Source organism: Pygocentrus nattereri, chromosome 4 (genome assembly GCF_015220715.1).
Source record: "Pygocentrus nattereri isolate fPygNat1 chromosome 4, fPygNat1.pri, whole genome shotgun sequence".
Classification (NCBI taxonomy): domain Eukaryota; kingdom Metazoa; phylum Chordata; class Actinopteri; order Characiformes; family Serrasalmidae; genus Pygocentrus; species Pygocentrus nattereri.
In genome coordinates, this window is record NC_051214.1 from 23659224 (window position 1) to 23682905 (window position 23682).

Sequence of the window (23682 nt, forward strand, 5' to 3'; positions counted from 1 at the left end):
TTCTGTTAGCATTCATGGTGTCAGGCTGAACTGAACACAAAACACCATCATGGTGAAAATAGCATGCATCCAAACTTCACGTTTAGCAAAATAATATGCTATGGCTCAAAAATATAATTTTTCCAAAGAAAATTATATTTATAAATGAAGAAAAAATATGAGTTTATTAACAGAAATTAACAAAACCCCTAAGAATGCTGGAAAGCTTTTTGATCAAGACTCTTCAGTACGTGTGGCTAATCCAAATGAACTGATCTCAACTAGATTTACCTCAGTAACTCAGGATTATACCAGAAATAATATGTTACTAGATTTGCATTAGTAATTTGAACAAATAAGTAAGCAAACAAACAAAGTTAATGCAGATATTATGTTTTACAGACAAATGGACGCTGTAATTCACAGTAAGCTAACTCAATACTATATGAGCAACAGGTCATTGCTGTTTTCAGCACTGAGCTCACTCAGCCCGGGGGATTTCACTGTTTACACTCACCTGATTCAGAGAGGTGGTGCAGACATGCTCAGCCACGTATCATAGGCCTAGTTTACTGAGGAAGACGAGAAGGCTCGGCAGAACACATCCAATCTGCACTAATATATTCGAGGAAGCCCAAATCATGATAAACAATTCTAATACTCAGACTTATCGATGGCCCTGCTGTCCTTGCCTGTCTTCTGTATTCAGTTGACGAGTTCCCATAGCGATGACACACTTCGCCCCGCCTCCTCAAACTCTCAGAGCCAATAAACGCGCTCCGAGCAGCAGACTGGCCAATAAGCTGTCAGCTCCATGTCCTCCAGGCTCATTTCATTCAATGCAAACTTCTGCCGTGTCTTTCACTACAGCAGCATAAAGACCAGTTACTCACTGAATGTGGTTTAGAGCGCTTAATACCACAGCTGAGTAAAGCAGCTTAGACCTGCTCTCAAGTATAATTAAGGACTTGAATTAAGAACTTGAAGGAAAAGCAGGACTAACTATCAAAACCAACACGACTAAAAGTCAAATCAGATCCAAATACTCCTCGGGTGGCGCTAGTTTTCCCTTTTTGTGATTTTTTTTATACCTAAAATAAAACACTACAGCTTCATAAGTAACAGCAAAGCAGGTGCTGTCAATCACAAAGCAAAATTAAATAAATAAATAAATACACACACACAAACACACACACACACACACACACACACACACACACACACACAGAAGAAGTAGGACCCAGTCCTACAAAGTAATCTTAAAGGGGAACTCCACCGATTTTTCACAAATTCTACATAATTGAATGGTTGCGATGTAAACCGAGTGATTCAGAGAGGTTTGGTATAAACTTCACAGTTCTTAAAAACACTTACGTAGTTAGAATTGCTTACAGTGGTGGTGATAGGAACCAGACGTCCACCTCTAAAAACTCACAGTTATTACACTAAAGGGTTATATATATATGTGGATGGATGGATGGGTGTGTGTGTATATATATATATATATATATATATATATATATGTGTGTGTGTGTGTGTGTGTGTGTGTATATATATATATATATATATATATATATATATATATATATATATATATATATATATGATGCCTAAGACATTGTTTTATGATAGTTTTGTGATAAAGTTCAAAATGTATTTTAAAATGTATTTTAATCTATTTAGGGCACACGCAGAGTGTTGTAGGGCAAAACAGTCCCCAATGAAAACACATATTTTCAGATTTATGACCATTTTACCATCAACTCAGAAGACCTGTGTGGGTTTACTGGTGGTTTTGCACAGAAAATAAAATGGCAACCTTTGTGTTGTAGACACCTAGTTCATTTAAGGACCACTGTAGAGAAATCTGAGTCTGTATGTTCCTCTACAAATAAACCATTTGACGTCAAACCACGCTGAATAACTTTGTTTACATCTCAAGCACTGAACTGTTCAGACATTTTGAGAAATTGATGGAATTGCCCTTTAAGTAAATTAATGTACCAATCAGACGTAACATTCTGACCCACTGCTTGTTTTTACGCTGATTGTCCATTTTATCAGCAGGAGTTTTTAAACAGTGTGTCCACTCACTGTCCACTCTATTAGACACTCCTACCATGTCAGTCCACCTTGTAGATGTAAAGTCAGAGCCGATAGCTCATCTGCTGCTACACAGTTTGTGTTGGTCATCCTCTAGTCCTTCATCAGTGGTCACAGGACGCTGTTGGCTGGGTATTTTTGGTTGGTGGACGATTCTCAGTCCAGCAGTGACACTGAGGTGTCTATAAACTCCAGCAGCACTGCTGTGTCTGATCCACTCAGACCAGCGCAACACACACTAACAGACCACCACCACGTCAGTGTTACTGCAGTGCTGCGAATGATCCACCACTCAAATAGTACCTGCTCTGTGAGGGTCCATGGGGTCCTGACCACTGAAGAACAGGGTAAAAGGGGGCTAACAAAGTATCAGAGAAACAGATGGACTACAGTCTGTAACTGTAGAACTACAAAGTGCAGCTAGACAGTAGAGCTGATAAATGGACAATGAGCGCCTGATCGGTGTAGTGTTGGTGGTCACTTCCCACCTCAGCTACATTACTATGATGTGAGCGCTGTCGGCTGGGCGCGTTCCCGCGGAGTGCGCGCGCCCGTGCGACTCCTTACAAACCTGAGAGAGAGAGAGAGAGAGAGAGAGAGAGAGAGAGAGAGAGAGAGAGAGAGAGAGAGAGAGAGAGAGCTCATTGTTAGCGCCGCCGAGGAGGAGCAGCTCAGAGTCCCGCACGTGAACCAGCCGGAGTACAAAGGTGAGGTTCTCCTTTCATTGTTTTTTCTGTCTGGAGGGAGAATAAACGCAGTCGGAGCCGAGTAGAAGCGGAACGTTGGAGGGAGACGAGCACCTTTCTCAGGTTCTCACAGCGGAGCGAAGCGCTCGGTCGGTCGGTTGGCCACCTCGGTGGACCCGCTTCTCTCTCCGACACCAGCAGACTGTCATCTATTGTTCGCGGACGGAGCTCGACGGAGGAGTCCGTCTGTTTCTCCCGGAGCGGTGAAGTTGCTCGGCTGTGAGGTGAGGACCGCTGTCACGGACAGAGGCTCCGGCTTTCCGCGGTGTGGTCGAGCCCCGTTTAAGTACAGCGCGGCGCTCTGCTCGCTCACTCGAGGCCGGGGGAGGCTGGAGGGAGCCGTGATGATAAAGGCAGCTCAGTCCACCTTCGAGAACAGTCCACAGCGTTTCTGACCACCGTTAGTGAGAAAAAGAGTCTGTAGAGGCGTGTTTTATGAAAAATGTACTTCATTAGTGCAGAAACCTGCCTACACACAGTGCCGGCCACTTTTAATGAAACTCAAATAGCTCTACAACTTTAAATTCTCCTCAGAGTTCATGAGAAATACTGTTTTTTTAATATACATTTATTTTTAAATTTTATCTTACATTTTATGGTCAGTTTTGTTTAAAATTTGAAGTTCAATTTCAAGTTTCTGCCTATGTAGCTGTTACATTTACCCTAGTTTACACCGTAACTGACACCCGGTGTGTTAGTCTGAATGAAGAAAGGGTAGACGTCGTTCACAAAGGCACATGATGAGGCAGTTCGTCCTACGTTTTGCTCTTAAAGCCTGTTATTTGATTGTCACAGATATCTGACTTTAATGCCATTGATATTTTGTCATCTCTCTTGATGCAATAGCTTTCATAAAGGTTATTTTACGGTTTAATCTGACCACTAGTGGCTTTAACTGCTTAAATCTGATGGCTGACAGCTGAAATAGGACCACTTGAGTTCATTTTTCACTATGAGGTTCTGATCCAGTCAGACAGTAATTTTGCAGTGCCTTGATATTCATCATTTGGGCCTCTCTTTCTTCCTCAGGCACGAGGACGCTGTGAAAACCAGTCAGGAATGTGTAAAAAAGCCATGCAGGTCAACCAGAGATCCACCTTTGTTAGATAACGGAGATCCATTGAGAAGACCTGCCAGTTCCGCCACTGCAAAGCAACAATGGAGACAACCTACCCCACCCATGTCACCTCAGGAATCAATGAGGAAACGGAGGCTTTCTGGCTTTCCTAACACCCACCAGATCCTCCCAGACGTACGGCTTAGAGCGGGACCTGACCGGTCTTGCCAAGCTCAGAGCTAAATTTCAGACAATGGGTCTCGTTTGGATTGTCACGTCCATGCTGACGGCATGTGCAGCCATCAACATAGGGTCAACAGGCAGTCACAGCACGTTCACCTGTGAGCCCATCACGCTGCGGATGTGCCAGGGTCTCTCCTACAACACCACCTTTATGCCCAACCTGCTCAACCACTATGACCAGCAGACTGCAGCCCTCGCCATGGAGGTAAAATATCTCCGTTTCCATATCCGAGTTTTTGGAAAACGTGCATTGTGTTTGATTAAAATATATGATACATTGGTGAGTTTATGTCCACGCTGCAGGGGCTGTATTCAAACATCAAAGAGTAGATCAGACTAGAGCTGAACAATTTTGGGAAAATATTATATTATATTAATTGCGATTTTTCTGACTAGTATTGTGACTGAAATTTATATTGTGATTTTTTTTAATATAAATTGAGATTATGAGTCTTATTTTGGCCAAGAAGACCGGAATATCCACCTTTTTTGGCTTCAGGCTCGACCCCTGAACGCAGTGTACCAAAGTGCAAGTTAAGTTGTGGTTGTGATGTCACAACACACAGAGGTTTGATTGCCTCTGATTGGTCTAACACATCTAGAGGTTCAATTTCCCCTCTTAAAACTTAAACCAGCATTTTTACTAATGTACAATGTACACACTTAAAAAAGATTGTTCTTCAAGGGTTCTTTAGTGTATATATATAAAAAAGGTGGTTGATGGATATATATATAAAACTAATATATAAAAGGTTCTGTATAACACCAAAATGTTCTTCTGTTGCTACAAGCTTGACATCGTTATAATAGCAGAACCCTATTTGGTGCTATATAGAACCATATACAACACATTCTCCATCAATCTGAAGAATAATTTCACCATACAAAGAACTTAGCTTGCACATTGGTCTTTGAGTGTTCTATAAACCATCTAAGAATCACCTTTTTTAAGAACCTTCAAGAACTTTTTAAAGAGTGTGGGCTATAATAAAAAATGCAGCTCTTGGGATTAGACAATTGTTGGGATTATTAATTATAATTTATACATCGATCTAATTTATATAATTTAGATATTTATTACATATTGATCTGGTTAATTGCTCAGCCCTAGATCAGACAGAAATCATATCGCTGCTGTTGGAAGAAAAGCTTGTATCTCTGTTTTCCATCGTTTTTGTCATAATTTGAAAATGCCTGTTGGCCTTTACATTATGTGTAAATTTTATGAAGAATGGACCACATGAAACAGCCCAAAATGACTTGGAAAGACATCTGGTTCCACTGACTTACATTAAAAGTAAAGTTGGCTTTTTCCTTCTCCTGTAAAGTTACCATTTTGGAGATACGAAGCTTTCTTAGCACAACAGCGATATGTTGATTATTTGTATACTTCTAAACTTAGCTTAAAAAGTGGAATAAGTATGCCATGACATGCCATGGTGTTTAGCAAACTTTATCTGCTAGATGATGCAACCAGAATTCAGTATAACTCATTTTAGATCAAACAAAATTATTTTAAAAATCCTTTTACAAAGGTTAATACAAAATGTTATATCTCTTATCTGTTTCCTTTATCGCCTCCTTTAAGAAAGCATTATGTACAGATATTTACACACAAGCACTTAACGCAATATTATATATTCAATTAATTGCATACATCACACATAAAAGACACACCTGACAGACTTAAACATTCTATTATTTATACTCCTATTTGTGCAGTGATCAGTTATTTTTGTCTTTTTGCTTTCTTTTCACACACTTAGATCACATTATGAAGATATTAAGGATGAAAGTAAGCTTTAATCTGTCTTTTTGGGACTGTTAGTGTAAGTCATCATTTCTTGGCTGATGTATTGTGCTGCACTGAACAGATTTGGCTGCTGCTTGCGTTTCTTCTCTATTTACTTGCTGTTAATGGTGCAGTACTTTATCTACATTTCCAGCGTGCTGGAGTGTAACGATGAACTACTTGATCTTCTTGTTGGTTAATGGAGTTTGTGCACACTGCTTACCTTGAATGCCCTATAATCTCAGTATCTGTGCTCATAATGGCTGGATTGATGCCGGCAGCCGGTTAATCTTTTCTGTTGGAAAGCTCTGTACAGTTGATTCAGTTGGAAATCTCCAACATTAGCTTGTTAGATTGAACACTGTAGCTCTGCTGACGGCCTACAGCTCCTGCAAATCCTGCTTTTCTGGTTCTTATTGAGTCCGGCCTTCATAGATAAAAGTCGGATTCAGAGACCGAGAGGAATGAGAAAAGAAGGAGAGAGGGAATGAAAGGATGGAGATGAGCCCGGAACGCCCATCTGCTCAGCCTCCTGTTTATATGTGCAGAAGGCCAGCATTACATAACCCCATGCACTGTAGCAGCGTCCACAGCTTAGGGCTGCGTGTTCTCTTTCTCACATAGATACATTCACACGCGCAGCTTAGTGACACTGACCATCCTGTACCACACGCAGTGAAATAAGTTAATCCAGCGCTGGTGGTTTGGGTTAAACATACTGTTCTAAGACTGACTGTTCTACACCGTCACCTGCTGTTTATGTGCCATACCTCATCTCACATTTTGTATGTTCAGTGTTCATTTTTTATCCTTAGTACAACTGATTACTCACTACTACTATAAGAGTGTTTCCTTCACTGTTGAACTTATGAGTTTTACCGATTTGACTGTTAATGTACAGTATAATAATTTGTCTATACGAAATTTTAAATGTTCTTGCACTCCTGTTAGTGTCTTATTTACATGAGGCCTTGAACACTGCTGCAAATTTGGTTGGCTTATTTAAATTTCAGTTAGCTTCATTTGTTAAAGTATCTTACTTATGTTATACATACATACATGTCGCTGCTGTTGGAAGAAAACCTTGTACCTACATTTTTGACATTTTTCAGTTTTTGACATAATTTGAAAATGCCTGTCACGCTTTACATTGTTCGTAAACTTCATGACGAATGGTCAAAACAAAACGGCCCAAAACATCCGGTTCTATTGACTTACATTAAAAGTCAAGTAGGTTTTTTCCTTCTCCTGTAAAGTTGTTTTAGGAGATACAAGGTTTGCTTCCGACAACAACAAAATTCTTGTTTATCCTTCAGAGAAGATTTAAGAATTTAAATGTTTTTGTCATGTTATATAATGTTATTGCAAATCTAAGATTTCTAGATCTTTTTTGATCATTTGTTGATCTGAATTATGGGATTTTCTGTGAAAAATATACTGCAATATTTTTAGAAAAAGAAATTTGGGCCGATGCTGCTAATCCACGTATGTATATGGATAAACACGACTATTTGTCGTGTCGAATCAGCATCAAGCATCATTCAGTACCTAATATCAAATCTTGATAGTGATACAGTGATTTTAAGCAGTTGGCTGGCAGTGCAGACATGGTACTAATCTACTTGTGCATCCAGAAGAAACGCAGCAAATGAGAACTCAATTATTTCAGAGCTCTGCTGTATCAGCCTTCCATCTTGGCACAATTCTTGTCTTGGAGAATGCAAAACTAATGGGTGAAGAAAAGAGCACTGAAGACTGACATGTGACTTTCAGTGGGAATTAGATCCTTTGAAAAGCCGCGATCATGACTAGGAGAAAGACCAGAGTGTTCCTTTGAATCTGTGCAGTCATTTTTGAGTTGGCTGGTTTTGCTTAAATAAAATAGAATTTGTAAATAAAAATGCTAACTACAAACCTTTTTAAGGCCCATTATTTTAGGTTTGGCACCACCAAAACAGATTAAAGGGTCCCAGCTTTGAGATTCAAATGGGCTGCTGCACAGTGCAGTTGTTTTTGGCCTGAACTCTGGGTAACCTCATTTGTAAAATGGGACGCTTGCCTGAGGGATGAGAATGAGGGACTGTTGCGGTGTTTGCAGAGTGACAGGGATAGCTGAGCAAGATTTGTGTTGTCATGGACTAAAAGTATGGGTCAAGCAAATGCTGTCCTGTACTTATCATTTGTGAAAACCGAGAATTCTTATGTTTTTCTTGCCTCAGCTACGTAGTGGTAACTGATCTGAAGAGATCGACATATTTAACCCTTTTGCTGTTGTGTGACAAAGGTGTGAATGCTCAACATCATTAAAACAGTGATTCTTCTCTTTTAAAATTAATGTAATATTAGTAATATTTTATATATATATATATATACACTCACACTCACACACACAATAATATTAATGGAGAAAATAAGAGATGCAATTATCATTAATTTATCATTTTTTTACAGCTGCACCTTGCTAGTGTTGTTAAAAAAAAAATGTTTTTATTAATTATGAAACACAAAATGAGACGTTGAGACGTGTGTGTGTGTGTGTGTGTATGTGTGTGTGTGTGTGTGTGTGTGTGTGTGTGTGTGTGTGTGTGTGTGTGTGTGTGTGTGTTTGTATGTATTGTTACAATTCATTCCTGGTTGAGAAACCTATCTATTTGTGTAGAAGCCAAAGAATGCTCATATAAACGTTCATGTTTTATAGGATATAATATTGATTTCCCACTTTAATGGGACTTCAGTTATTTTTACACCTTGATTGAAACTCAAACATTCATCACAGTTTATCCAAAGCCAGCGAGGATTCCCATTATGTCCCCCTCCACATCTCCAGCTTTTGTCCTTTTTCCTCATTCTGTCTGTTTCTCTCCTCCCACCTCTCTCTCTTTTTCTTCATCCCTCCCCCCACATAAGGTAGTGCCGTTGCTTTGGAAACGGGTCCCAATTGTCTTGCAACAAAAGAGCAAGGCTTTCTCTCTCAAGAGGTGGTCCACACCCCCCACCCACAGCATGCACTCTGACCCTGCTCCATACAGACCCCTCCCTGAACGCGGGCCGGCGGTGTACCACTGGTTGCCATGACAGTGGAATAGATATGCAGCGGGCTGAGCAGCCATAAGGGGAAGCAGGCAACAGGGAGGCAGCGAGCAGCACAGAATGAGTGGTTCTAAAATCTGATTTGGAAAAGTGCTACAAAGGGCCACAGCATGACTTTCATAACCTTTTTAAATTTTAGATTAAAATTTCATACGATGAAGGGGGTCCAGTGAGATTTAAACTGCTACTTAACCATTTTGGAAGGATTTTCTTCTTCTTACTGAAATATGCTGTGTCTTTGTAGGGACGGGGAGGGAAAATGTAAAAAAGATAATATGCATGGTTAATTTGCAATGTCTATATATATTCATAATGCAAAAATGGAGACAGGTACATGAATGTTTTTTATTTCCTTACTTATTTGATTGCAGTTTCCCCAATTTCCTACTGGATGTTTGCCCCATCCAAGAAAGGTCATAAATGAACCAATCCAAGATCATGATTCTTCAAAAATAAAACAACAATGCTGCACCTAATCTATAAGATCCCATTCTGTCTATTCAAACACACCAGCATTACTCTGTGCTCTGTATGAGGACTTTATCTAAAATAGATTTTATTAACTCAGCTCATTAAGCACTGACTTTTAGAGCGATGCCTCATAAGACATGCCTACAATTGGATTTCGGAAATGTCTGTGCGGAGCTTTTTACAACTTTAGGACTAAAAAGTCCCTTATAGAGGCAGAAAAAGCTAAAATTGAATTCAGGGAGTAAATGAACTGAGCTCTTTGTGCATACCGATCTCACAGTTGACCCGACACCTGACAAACAACGGCTGCTTTTGTGATCCATGATCCAGGCTACATATCTGAGCAATGTGGATTCCTCCAAAGCATGTCGCAGTACCTATTACCATAATCTGGTAAAATTGAGCTTGATGTCTTGAGAGGGAATTTTTTGGCTGCCTTATGCATTTCATACAATTGAATAAACCATGTAAGCAACGGCACATGGCGGCTGTGTGGTGCATATTGATAGCACTTCAGAGTTGGCATGCAAGTGCATTGAACCTTGAATGTCCTACATGTTTTATGATGGTCATTGTATTCGCATATTTTATAGCATTGCCTATGTGTTGTACAAAAATAGCTTTCAAGAGACAAGGCAATACTCTCTAGAAAGGTTCTTTTCCTTCAAGAACTGCCCTGTGGTCGTACAGAAGAACACACTGAAGCTCATCAGATCATCCTAGCGCATGTAATATGTCATGACAGGCTGTTATGAGATAATGCTCTCCCCTGGACCAGCAAACCAGGGCATCCGCTTTATTTACAATTCTTTACAGAAAGTATGTGTCCCCTCATTTGGTCTGGGCAATTGAGTTCGGGAGTGGTGTTTTTTAGACCTTTTGTTTGATGATACAACCTCAAGTAACAGCGACAAGGTTACCAAGGTCCTTTTGCTCAGTACACAAACATAAATAAAATGGGACAATACAATTCACTCACATTCAACACTTCACTTTCCAGCCAAAGCTACATGTATACATTAAATTTAAAGTCACTGAGACCATAAAGGACTGTAGTCCATTAGTGGGGGAAGTTTTGTCAACAAGAATCAATCACTTGCAGTCATAGAAGTAATTCATAGCCTATTTAGAATGCAAAGCCTCACCACCCCCTGGCACAGCTTTGAATGGCATACAATCAAAATATAAGTACAAAAGTAGATCATCATTCTCCCGCGTAAACTGTGATGTTTCTATCTCAGCAGCTGTTTGAAGGCTGCACATATTTAAGCTAACTTTTTTTTCATGTGCAAAATCTCAAGCCGGGCAGAATATACTGTGTTAAATATGGATTAGGTGTGTGGAAAAGATGACTTGATGTGGATTCTTTGTGTCAAAATGGGCAAGACTAACATCCATTCTAATCCCTTTTTACAGACAGTTTGGGTGGCAGCTCAGAGAAAATGTAGTGGTAACAATGACACCTTCTAGTTATGAATATGTAGTTACACTATATTCTACATGTGCTATGGTTGCCAGTAACATGTAGACTCCAGTGGCAACTGACAGTGGTCCAAAATTTGTGACTTTATGTACATTAGCACGCATCTCTTGTTAGTTAATTGGATTTAGTGTTTAAAACAAACAAGCCCAGTACAAGAATGAAGCCTGAATTTCAGGAAATATGTGCTCAGAAAATGATAGAATTATAACATTTTATTCAATATGCAACATGCAAGACTCATACATATTAATTTCTGGAGGGCATTGATAAACAGATTGCTTTAAAGAAAGCAAGTGTGTCATTTTGTTACTTTAAATATTTATATAACATATATGATTTTAGGAAAGATCCCACTGGACTGTGAAAGAAAATTCTCAAATCAGGGCAGTTTTATATTCCCACCCCCAAAAGCTATTATAACAAAACCTCAAACCCCAATGCTGCAGGAAGGACCTGTGTCTTGTCTAGTCTTGGGTGGAGTCTCCTTTTTTCTACCCTCTGGGGATTTGCATATTTAAGTCCAGCCACCATGGCTGGGGGTACCCCCATAATTCCTCTGTGCAAAGTGGGCCTCAAGGAACAGCATGTCTCCCCGCCCCACACAAAAGCATCCTCAAAGCCCATTTTTGCACCACTGGACTGCTGAACGAGGTGTGGTTTCTGCCAGTTTCCTTGGCATGCCTAGCCTAAATACAGTACTAGATCCCCTCTGTAACTGTTTGCCCAGTTGGGCATCAGAATATATGGAAAATGGCAGTACTGTGAAAAAATTATATTTTTTATAAAGTATTTTATTTGGTGCATTCCTAATAGCTTGAACTTCACAGTGGAAAATTACTGCAGCCATAAAAGCAACAGCCTAATCAAAGACATTAAAAATGAATGAGACCCAGTTGTGGGGAAATCACCTTCTCGGTTACATTAACTAGCAGTGATGCTCTAATTAAAATGTTTTTCTCTGTCCCCCGCTGTGTCCTTCCTTAGCCTTTTCACCCTATGGTAAACCTGGAGTGCTCTGCTGACTTACGTCCGTTCCTGTGTGCTCTCTATGCGCCTGTGTGCACTGAGTACGGCCGCGTGACCCTGCCCTGTCGCCGTCTGTGCCAGCAGGCCAAAAGTGACTGCTACAAACTCATGGACATCTTTGGAGTCAGCTGGCCTGAAGAGATGACCTGTAACAGGTAACAGTTCTCAGAATTAGATTAGATATTTTTGGCCGGGTTTTCAGAAGTTGCTATGCATGTTTATTTGCTTAGTTTGTGCCCAGTTTGTAGGCAAAAACTATAGGCAAGTGAAGATTTCATTATGTCTCTGAGCTGATTCTTCATTTAAAATAAAGGAATAGGTGAAATAGGTCAAATAGGTCAGCACGCTTTAACTAAAAAAATCAGCACGTTTTGACTGGAAGCTCGATCTTTTTCACATGCATCTAACAGAAGATGATTGGAAAGTTCACGATAACCTCTGCAACTGCAAGAACCCCAAAGTGGGTACATGCTTCATATCTATATAATGCACATTTCAAGCTATGTTCACATTACAAGCCTCATTTCTCAAATCTGATTTATTGCTCAAATCTGATCTCTGACATGAGTGTTCACACTCGTTTAGATAAGTGATTCAAATCTATCATTAATGTGGTGAGTTGGTGTCCTGAAATGACCCATATGCACACATCCTACTCAGTAACGTCACATGAATGAATCACTGCATCATCAGCACAAACTAATGAGCAGAACGAGCTTCACTGAGAAGATAATTAACTCTGATCAGCTCTCAGCTTCATTATTAGAGCCAGATGAAGGAGAAAAAGGTGAGATGAGCTGCTTTCCACCGTTTACAGGCTTTAACTTCTGTTCAGCACTGCTGCCACGGTAACGCTGAATGATGGTGGAAAAAAAGCACATGAATTCCGATCTGAGCATCACATTATGGTCGCATGGCCACAAATCAGATACGTATCCAATCTAGGACCACGTATGAAAGTGACTCAGGTCTGATTTGAAAAGATCAGATTTGCTTGTACACACGGCCCTGAAAACATCAGATCTGAGTAAAAAAATGGATTTGTGCCACTTCAGTCTAGTAATGTGGATGTAGCCTTAGTTTTACACTACTAATTAATTTATAGTAATCACTAAATATTTAAAGTGACAAAATAATAAGTGAAGATTTTCATGGGTTCATCTTTAACCATGGGTCTGATGAATGAGCCCCATCATGAGCTGCAGGTGTAACACAATGATCTACCCTCAGGTTTCCTGACTGTGACGAGCCCTACCCTCGAGCTATGGACCTGCTCTCGAATGCCGACGGCACACAGGAGCCACCAGGGTCTGTGCAGCGTGACTATGGCTTCTGGTGCCCTCGTGAGCTCAAAGTGGACCCTGAGCTTGGCTACTCTTTCCTGGGTGCGCGCGATTGCTCAGCCCCCTGCCCGAACATGTACTTCAGTCGGGATGAGCTTCTCTTTGCCCGCTACTTCATTGGTGTGGTCTCCATTGTGTGCCTGTCAGCCACGCTCTTCACCTTCCTAACCTTCCTCCTCGATGTGGGCCGATTCCGTTACCCAGAGCGGCCCATAATCTTCTACGCTGTCTGTTACATGATGGTGTCGCTGGTGTTCTTCCTGGGATTTTTGCTGGAGGAGAGGGTGGCATGCAACCGGGCAGCACCAGGCCGATTCCGTGCTGCCACCGTCACACAAGGCTCGCACAACAAAGCCTGCACATTGCTCTTCATGACCCTGTACTTCTTCACCATGGCAGGCAGCGTGTGGTGGGTGGTCCTCACCATTACCTGGTTCCTGGCTGCCGTACCAAAATGGGGCAGTGAAGCCATTGAGAAGAAGGCACTGCTGTTCCATGCTGCAGCCTGGGGCGTGCCGGGGGCTCTCACAGTCGCCCTCATGGCCCTGAACAAGGTGGAGGGCGATAGCATGAGCGGCGTATGCTTCGTTGGGCTCTATGACGTCGCGGCCTTGCGCTGGTTCCTCCTGGCTCCGCTGGCGCTGGACGTGGCTGTGGGTGTTGCGCTGCTGCTGGCCGGCATTGCTGCACTTAACCGTGTCCGCATGGAAATTCCTCTGGAGAAGGAGAACCAGGACAAGCTGGTTAAGTTCATGATCCGGATTGGGGTATTTTCGGTGCTCTACCTCGTTCCACTGCTGACAGTGATCGGCTGCTATCTGTATGAGCAGAGCTACAGGTCTGTGTGGGAGATTACCTGGGTGCAAGAGAGATGCAGAGAATACCACATCCCCTGTCCATTCAAGGTAAGAACCTGCTCCAGAAAGGATTCTGGATCCTTGGAGAATACTTTAATTCCAAATCATGCAGTATAAAAATTGTATCACGGTAAACCACCTGTCAAACATTAGGGGACACCACGCTTTTCAAACTAAAGAAGACGCTTTCAGATTTTTTTTCATTTTTAATTGAAATAAGAGTGAAAGTTACTCAAAAGTGTCCCTCAAACTTTGATCGGCTTTGGGCCTTATAGGCCTGTCACAGTTTAGCTGATGAATTATCGTCATATATTCATTTGCAGGTTTTTTTTTCATTGTATGCAGCTAAAGTACAAATGTAAAGCTTTCAGAACAAGCCGATCAGCCCGTTTTGCTTTTTATCTGTTTTATGCTATTTTTAAAGTTATAATTTGAAATAATAGCAATGGACATACCAACATACCATTCTAGTTCACAATATTTGGCACAAAGTGTTTGTAAAATAGTGCCTGTGACTTTATTATCTCCTGGGAGAATCAGGAATTTGATCAGTTATATTCCCAGAATTCTGTTGGCTTCAAGCAAGTCTTAGAGAACTTGATAGTAGATCAATTTTGTTGCTTTTTCAGAACATATGATGTTTTAATAAAGTGTTGTCCGCTTTTTTTTATATTTGTTTGCCTCAGCTCAGCTGATGAAAACGATCACCACTGTCATTCTGTTACATTCTGTAAACATATGATCCTGAAATCTAAAAACTGTCTAAAATGTTCAAGGTCAGCTTAAATAATCGCAGCCAGTTCACATAATCAAGTAATTGTGAGAGGCCTAGTAAACTGATCAGTATCAATCTACTCATTGAAGAGGTCGAGAGAATGATCTGTCTACAAACCACTAAAACGTGGCCTTATATGTGGTACCAGTCTGCTGAGAAGAAGCCTTTAAAGATGAACGGGATGGATTTATCCTCACTGCTGTGCATTATGCTGGTACCTTTGAGCCTCAAGCAAACTCTGCTCTCTTCCGTTAGCTGTTAATAATTAAAAACACACTCTATGCATTTAAGAACCTGCTCTGCAGCTCTCTCTCCCTCTCTCTCTCCCTCTCTCTCTCTCTCTCTCTCTCTCTCAGATCTCAATGAGATGGTTCAGGAGATGCAATTGAGTGCCTCTAAAATAGCTTCAGTTTATAGTTTGTCAGTAGCCATGCCTCATTGGAGATCGTTGCTGTCCAAAGAAAAACATGTCTTTCCATTTTTTTCAGTTTCACTTTTCCACATTATTCAAGCATGGCAGATGTCCTTTACATTGTGTGGACATTTCACGATGATTGGACCAACATAAAATCCCCGAAATTGCTTGGATTAACATTTATATTAACTTACATTGAAAGTAACAAATGTTTTTGCCCTCTTCTGTAAAGTTACCTATTTTGGGGATGTAGAACTCTTGAAGATGAATGCACTGGAAAACTTAAAGATTAGATTAGATTTGATCCAACTTTGTCATTGTGCAGAGTACAGGTTCACAGCCAATGAAATGCAGTTAGCATCTAACCAGAAGTGTAAAATACAGTACTATTTGCATATAAAGTGCAGAAGGATGGAATAGCGATAAAAACATATAAATATGTGAATAGAAATATAAAGCACATCTATACAGAGTGAGTAGAGAGCGTATGTCCTGTGAGAGCAGCATATCGTCACTGTCCAATGAAAAACATGTATCTCCATTTTTTGTGATTTTTACTTTTCTGCATCTTTTGAGCTCAGCAGTTGTCCTTTACGTTATGTGAAAATTTCATGATGATTGGACCAATAGAAATGCTCCAAAATTGCTTAGAAGAAAAGCTTTTTCTTTTAACTTACCTTGAAAGTAAAGAAGGTTTTTGCCCTCTCCTGTAAATTTCCTATTTTGGAGATACTTGGTTTTCATTGGACAGCCACGATATGTAAAATGTAAGTATGTGAAAACCTCACTCTTACTGCCAGCAACGTCAAAACCATGATGTAACTCGATATTAGTTATTTCTCGCTTGTAGCTCATTTTCTGTCAGTACCACATTTGGTGTTCGTAATTAAAGTGACTGGAATTGGAGTAAATGTTGCTTTGCATACAGTCTTAATTTGTGCACAGATAAACCATCCTTTACTTTTTGTTGTTTCCACACAACAGAAAACAGTCTGAAGCACAGACTCCAAGCTATCGACGCAGAATGTGAATTGAATGGAGGATAAATCAGTGCAAACTCTGTAGTTAAATATGTCATCACATTTGAATAATATGGCAAAATGACATTGATGACTTTCGACTTCTCAGGGTTAATAAGCACACCTGGAAATCAAGCACAGGCAAACATGAATCTCTGGGATATGGTATCCGCGACCTCTCTTGTGTAGCTTCCACACGGTCTGTGAAACACACAGAACCAGAGTAGAACATGACTGGATTTACCCACTGTAGATAAACACGAGCAGCTGTGTGCTCGACTATTTGTGTGTACAGTGCGTTCCCTGTAATACAACATGGAGGGCGCTGTGATTTGAGTGACAGCTATGAACAAGGAATGTTTAGACTGATTTGTTGTGCGGTGACTCAAGCCAATCTCGAGTAATGAGGGAGTGTCACTATGTTTGTGTGTTTGTGTGCGTGCCTGAGGGTGCATTAGGCTTTTTTTAATGAGTCCATGTTTACTGCAATGTCTTCTGATATGTAAGACAGTGAGGCTTCGTTGCGATGGAGTCGCAGAGCCCTGTGCTTGTGTACAGATGTACCGCACACATTTTTGTCTGCTTGGCCTATATTGTAATGAATAGAATTAGTGCATTGTGAATTGTGGGGTTGTGTCCTAATTATACTGCCTGTGTCTTTTGTTATGCAGCTGATGTATAAGAGCTGTTTTGAATGTAGACTAAGCAGCAGGGATGTCATTTCAGAGTTTATGTGAACAGAGAGAGAGAGAGAGAGAGAGAGAGAGAGAGAGAGAGAGGCGCGTTGTTGACTGCAGCTATGTTTATGCCTTTAGCATTGTGCATGGTGCAGTGAACTGAGATAAAAACGCATCCTGTCCACACAATCACGCACACGGAACCCACAGCAACAGTGACATGCACAGGCATGCTCGATCGCACGCACACACACACACACACACACACACACACACACACACAGAGAGAGACAGTGTCGTGAACAATATGGCTGCATACTGGATCTTCTCTGGGGAAAAGGTGTCTTCATGCTGTAATTACAAATCAGGTTTATTTCAACCTTCCTTACCTCTAGTCCTGATACCCACTAAAATATGGGACAAAATCATAAATTTAATATGTGATTATTTATTGCAAAGTCTGTTTGTAGGAGCCCAAGCAATTTGCAGCAAGACAAAAGAAGTATTAGGTTTTGTGGTCACATAGCTCTGGGAAAGTCTGTAAAAAGAGGCTGTAGATTAACTCAGTGGCTCTCAGAGGCAAATATTTGGCCCAAAGCAAAAACTTAAGTTAAAGAAAAATTCCACATTTTTTGGAATGTGGTGTTGGTATCAAATTCAAAATTTTTTCAAAAAACAATAAAACATCTGTTTCAACATTTGATATATTGTCTCAACTATACATGTTGACTATTTCCAATGAAATGTAGGGTTTAAATTATTTGCATATCATTGCATTTTGTTTGTATTTACATTTTGCGCAGCGTCCCAACTTTTTTTGGAAATGGGGTTGTAGTTTTAAGCTAAAATGTCATGATCGTGACAGTCCTCCTGCTTTGTTAAGTACCTAAATTATGGGGAAATGGTCAGGCATGCAATTCATCTATATGAGTCTATTCTATAACGCACTGAAATAATTATTTCTTTGTTGCTAGCCAAGTAAAATATAATGAACTGCTTTCTCCTAACAAACTAGTACTCATGCTTTTCCTGGCAGCTCTTAGAATTCAGGCCTCCTACCTCTTTACTTACGGAAGCATTCGCTTCCTTACTTAACCACAGATTTGGTAGTGCCTGCAGAACACTGGTAGAGTACTTCCACTCTTACTGCCTTCTCAGCTAAGAATAACATTGTATTAAGCATTTTTGCATGAATTTGTTCATGTTTGTCATTAGTAGCAGCATCATTTGTCTGTTATTTTGCGACCGTTAACTCCTGACTGTTATCTTTACGGCATAGGTGGAGCAGACAAGCAGGCCGGACATCTCCCTCTTTCTCATTAAGTACCTGATGATGCTGGTGGTAGGCATCCCTTCTGTCTTCTGGGTGGGCAGTAAGAAGACCTGCTTTGAGTGGGCCAGTTTCTTTCACGGCCACCGCAGAAAAGAGTGAGTCTCTTGAAACTGCCCACAAACAGCTTATAATAGAAATTCACTATACATGGTTGATTTTCTGGACACTACAGTGCCGACTGGGGCTGGTTTACATTATGCACATGTTAACTGGTCCCCACTAGCAGTAAATAATTATTGGCAATATTAGTATTTGAAATTGAAGTATCTGTGTAAGCCTCGTGGACTACATTACCCATGTAAACGGAGGTTTTGACGACCAGGTAAGTCTAATCTGTCCAGATATTTGGTGATAATTGATAATCAGAGTTGAATGATAATGGATGATCAGATAATTGCCCCAAGTTAAAGTGCCCAACAGTCCATCAGACAGATGAAGAGACATTTGCCCTTAAATTTTTATGGAGACAGCCTTTATTGCTGGGAGGAGTGTTATTTGTTATGTCATTTAGACTGTGGAACATTTTCATCTGGCATAGAAAAGTATTATACTTACCTCTTTCTAGAGCTGTTTTTATGATAATCCCTGTAGTCCAGAAAGCTGAGCAAATACACTGTATACTGATGTGCTAATGTCTATCCCAGCAAATCATTCCACAGCGTGTTTAACCCCTGTTATCCTGAAATTTATATGAGTGAGAGTATATATAGTGGTAGTGAAAAGGCCTCCCTCTCTGCGCTCTCACACCCCTGGTTCCCCCTGTATCAGTGCATTAATCCCCTCTCCCACCCCCTGCTCCACCCTCTCCTCAAACCCCCCCTTCTCCTCCTCCCTCGGCCCTGCTGTCTTCCCCTTCTCTCTCCCCTCGCTTCTCCGTCTGTCCCTGCCCTTCTCGCCTCCCCACAACCTCCCGCCATCACCCTCTTTCACGCTCTCCACCACGCCCGTCCCCAGCAGCACGGTGCACGAGAGCAGGCAGGTGCTGCAGGAGCCCGACTTCACCCAGCTGCTGCTGCGCGAGCCCGGGGCGCCGGTGGTCCGTAAGTCACGGGGCACCTCCACACAGGGGACCTCCACACACGCCTCCTCCACACACCTGGCCATGCTGGATGAGCCAGCCAGCGGCAGCACCAGCCGCGCAGGCAGCGTGCGCAGCAAAGCCAGCAGCTTCCATGGGAGCCTGCACCGCTCACGGGACGGCAGGTAAGAGACCAGGCTTCTTATTGGAGCGCGTTTTAGGCCCGTGCCATCAGAATCAGCCAAGATTTGAATTCAAAGCAGCAGTTGACAAAGATCCAGTTCATGATTTTCGTTTTAGTCCAAGCTGTGTAACTTTGTGACATAAATAATGTGAGGCAGATCAGTTTAATTGGGGGGGGGGGAGGGATAAAAGCGAACGAGTTTGTCTGTCCAGTATGAAAAGGAGGAAGCCCCTGAGCTGGCCTTCGCCCCCCTAGTGTTGGTGGTATTGTGTGACAGGGGGAGTCCTAACTAGTGCCCCAAAAAAATCCCCCAAAAATTCAGGTCTGAAGATTGTAGGCACTGCTGTTTTTCAATAGTGCACTTTTGTCCTGTCTGATCAGCAACACGGTCTAAGTGGTAAATTGTGTAATTAATATTACTGTCTAAAATAGAAGCGTGAGCCGTAGTCCTTTCTCACTGCACCCTTTCCTGATGTAGGTACACAGCCTGTAGTTTCCGTGGCGCTGAAGAGCGACTTCCCCACGGGAGCACGCAGCGACTCCAGGAGCAGCTTCAGCACAACAGCACCATCCGACTGGACAGCCAATCACGGCACGGGGGCTCACAGCGCCTGGACAGCCAATCACATCACAGCAGCGTCCGGGACCTGAGCAGCACACCGCAGGCAGTCCAGAGCGGCCCCGGTAACGGCATCCACCGCGTCATGGAGGAGGACGGAGCCACCGCTTGAGCTTTAAGAGTCACTGTAAAGGATGTAAATGGAGCACATGCAGAAGAGAAAATGGGAATAAAAGTCCAAATCAGGTGAACTCTTTTAGCAGATAGACCTTAAAACTCAAACAGAACAACAGAGAAGGATGGGATGGATGCATTGGGCTTTTGATGGTGGACTGTAATGAGACCAAGACTGAGCTTAATCTCGATAGACCTGTGTACTGCACTCCAATCTTGTGACTTCCAGATTTCCAAAGCCCGTTTGGGATGCAGAAACTTTGCGAGGCCCATCTGACCAAAGGGCTCCCGAATCAACAGGGTAAAACTGTAAGGGCTTTAGGTACGTTGTCTCGACGTGGCGAAGCACTTGCTGCTTTATGCTCAGGCCCAACTTTCATGTACATTTTGTGATTTTTTTATGAACCTCTCTGTGATGCTGAACAGATCTTGTTCCATTGTTATTGCACTTTTAGTAGACTTTCCTCAATTTAAGTACAACAGGAGTAACAATGGTTGATAACTGCCCGTTTTTGTTGGTGAAAAGCATTTGGCACGTATGTTACAGAACACAGTAACAGCTCAAACATTGGAGGATGTGACTGCTGTTTTAGATGTAGGACAGATTTTAAAAAAAAGGTTATTTCCCACTTTAGAAATACGGAATAGGAAAACAAACTGATCTTCAGTTCTTCTCATTGACAGTCTAGTACTAACAAAGTAGTTCTTTCGGTTGTGTATACATTTTTGTAAACTGTGAAGTTTTGTAACAAAGACCTTTTTTGTACAGCTATCCGGAAACAGGTCTCGAGTCTTTTCTTGATAAAATGCAATAATGTAGAACAGAACACCAGCTTGTGTCATCTCCCTCCGTTTATTGAATTACATCAGAGTCAGGTTATGTAATAAGTTCTCCACATTTGCTTAGTGGCCAGTTCAAGCCATTCATTTGCTCCATCTTCTGTCTTAAATATCTCTGTGCAAAAAAACAAAAACAAAAAACAAGGACAAAAACCGCCTGTAGTGAGCTCTCTGCAAGAAAACCTACCCCACCTCTAAAAATGTGAAAAAACATTATACAACCATGGAATGAAACCAAGAAATGAATACATCTATGACATGCAAAACTGTACAAATTATTACAAAGCATATTCTAAAAAAAGTGATATATGAGAGCACATTGAAGGTAACGTAGATAAGACCACTGAAACGCAGAAGCGTGTTATAATGGACTGGCTTCTCTGGCTGACTGTTTAAATGGCCCCCCATGTTCCCCGTGTGCATCACTAAACATCACTGCTTTTGGGTAACAGCTGCCCAGTATGTTCTTTCACGTTAGCTTGAGCTGCAGATGGAATGACATTGACAATCCTGAGTTGACAATCCAGTTGATGAGCCTCTAGAAGTGATCCGTTATGGAATGACATGTTAAAAGATTCCATCTTCGGTCATAAGAACAGAAGACTGGAGATTTTACAGCAGTCTGTATGCATTGGTTTCTACAGATAAAGTGAAGATTGCACTGGAACACAAATCCCCAGAACTTTGTTCAAGCCTCAGAGATTGTTCACGTGGAAAGGAGAAGACGGGTGTACACGACTAACAACATTTTTGCCAGCACAAACCATAAACCAACCAAAGAAAGTTTGTGTCCACATCTTAAGACCTTTGTTAGAGTGCAAATCTAAACGTTATTCAGTGGGGAAGTTAATGAAGGGTTCCACATAATTACCCCTCTCCAGAGAGCTAAACACATAATAAACCATCGGAAACGGTCATCGGAGGCTTTATTTCTTTAACGCCAAGGCAAAGACTTTAAGGACAACAACTTATTCTTCAGAGTTGTGCAAGGAGATGAAAGAACATCCTCGGCCAGCTTACGCTTACATGTCATAAAAGTATAACAGTGACGTTCACAATCATTAAAGTGGTATGAATGTGCAATTAAATCGGAACGAAAATACTGTTTCCCCACACACAACCGTTTTCTGAGAAGCTACATTGTTCCATATCTTTGGGAGTAAAACTTAGGAGACAGACAAAACTGCATCAGACCTTTTTCTCACACACTCTTCTTTCTTGTGGGGGGCAAAATACAGATGTGTTTGCGTGTCGTAATCTCAGTTCAGCTAATACATATTGCTATCTCTTACAATAGAGAAAATAACATCAGAGCAAAGAGACGCTTTGTTTTTTTTTTGTTTTTTTGTGTGTTGCAGGTTAAACACTTAGCAACATGACTCTCACAAAAATCTTCAAATGGTAAAACAAAGTTTTCAAGAGTCAAATAAAAAAAAGTGGTCAAAATACAACAATGTAAATAAAATTTAAAATAACCTTGGCATGGGTACATCAAAACTATTTTAAATAATAAAAAAAAAGACTCCACTGTTTTTTCCTCTACAGTATTTCCTTATTATATATTATACTATGCTTTTAGCCTATGTACATCTTTGTGATGGAACTCTGTGGTTTCACAGGTCAGTGGCGCTTTGTGGAAGATTTTGATTGTGTGAAGTCCAACTCAGAGTGTGGAGATAAACTGAAAGGAAAAGCTATTAGAGATACTTAAGGGTCTACAGAAGGAAGTAATGCAAGTAATGAGGTGATGACGAAAGCATATCACGAAGAAAGCTGCAGCCGGCTAGAAGTCTCTGCACAAATTATTTTCTATAGCAAAAGAAAATATACGCTGCTGTATTTTGGTCTTTTTTGTTTGTTCCCCCACAAACGCAGCTGTCGTTATGGTCCACAGTTGAAGAAGGAAACGAGGGAAATGATACTGTCTTTTTTTAATAGCTAGAAATAAATAAGTTCACCCCCGAAAACCCCAGTCTATATACAAATGCCAGTCTAGATAAAATCCCCCTTTGCAGCAGTGAGCTTTGCCCGGATTGAGAAGGCTGAAGTCCAGCCAGTGACGCTCCGAAGCATAAATGTGTCACCAGTCAGCTTCACGCCATATGTAGAGGGTCCTATTCATTCCAACGTATGCCCTGGCCACGCATACACACACACACACACACACACACACACACACACACACACACACCACTGACAGTCCAGCATCCTCTCCTGCATGTTTTCCTCAACTGAGATCCTCTTGCAGAATGAAGTGGGAAGGGCCTGTAGCACCGGGTGCAGTTCCATGGGCAGGGATGGGGGAGGAGCCTGTGGCAGGCTGGGCCAGGGCATGTTGTGATTGGTCTCAAGCTGCTGTCTATCATGTGTCCCAGGCCATACGGTCTGTACTCTCCAGCGAGAGAGACTTGGTCTTGTGCGGGGAGGCGGGGCTCGGCGGGCTGCTGAAGGTGGAGCTGTTGGAGGCAGTGGAGTGACGCGGCGAGTCCGAATCCTGC

At 41.5% G+C, this 23682-nt stretch overlaps 3 protein-coding genes across 15 annotated transcripts in view; 1 reads left to right on the plus strand and 2 right to left on the minus strand.

The window, feature by feature from the left end:
• fbxo16 (F-box protein 16) overlaps positions 1–6439 on the minus strand; it is a 22789-nt gene extending 16350 nt beyond the window's left edge. Inside the window, exons 1-3 of one of the 4 annotated variants that reach the window (XM_037538152.1) lie at positions 6144–6438; positions 2571–2653; positions 497–843 (exon numbers count right to left, since the gene is read on the minus strand). The gene's annotated coding sequence lies outside the window, so the exon portion shown is untranslated. Of the gene's footprint in view, positions 1–496; positions 844–2570; positions 2654–2882; positions 3016–6143 lie in introns of those variants that run through there. The other 3 variants (XM_037538151.1, XM_037538153.1, XM_017720204.2) reach the window with 3 other exon arrangements.
• Positions 2663–21351, plus strand: fzd3a (frizzled class receptor 3a). Of its 3 annotated transcripts, none has more exons than XM_017720199.2 (7): positions 2663–2789; positions 3858–4333; positions 11949–12145; positions 13221–14238; positions 18356–18504; positions 19364–19612; positions 20090–21351. In XM_017720199.2, the coding sequence occupies exons 2-7, from the start codon at positions 4139–4141 to the stop codon at positions 20340–20342; spliced, it is 2061 nt and encodes a 686-aa protein (XP_017575688.2). In that variant the 5' UTR covers positions 2663–2789; positions 3858–4138; the 3' UTR covers positions 20343–21351. The 3 variants fall into 3 exon arrangements, with proteins under 3 accessions (XP_017575688.2, XP_017575689.2, XP_037394046.1); XM_017720200.2 differs by lacking the exon at positions 2663–2789 and adding an exon at positions 2915–3052; XM_037538149.1 differs by lacking the exon at positions 2663–2789 and adding an exon at positions 2915–3052 and having other exon boundaries at positions 19367–19612.
• The window catches only part of cdc42bpab (CDC42 binding protein kinase alpha (DMPK-like) b), a 132766-nt gene continuing 130262 nt past the window's right edge, over positions 21179–23682 (minus strand). For all 8 annotated transcript variants that reach the window (XM_037538148.1, XM_017720198.2, XM_017720193.2 and 5 more), the window contains one exon: positions 21179–23678. In XM_037538148.1, coding sequence (XP_037394045.1) covers positions 23547–23678 — 132 coding nt within the window. In that variant the 3' untranslated portion in view covers positions 21179–23546. The remainder of the gene's footprint in view (positions 23679–23682) is intronic.

Bases quoted from the DNA above. Each gene is read 5' to 3' on its own strand.
- fzd3a (XM_017720199.2), top strand. From the start codon at position 4,139: ATGGGTCTCGTTTGGATTGTCACGTCCATGCTGACGGCATGTGCAGCC. The intron at 4,334-11,948 runs GTAAAATATCTC...GTCCTTCCTTAG, and splicing joins CTGCAGCCCTCGCCATGGAG to CCTTTTCACCCTATGGTAAA. The intron at 19,613-20,089 runs GTAAGAGACCAG...TTCCTGATGTAG, and splicing joins CACCGCTCACGGGACGGCAG to GTACACAGCCTGTAGTTTCC.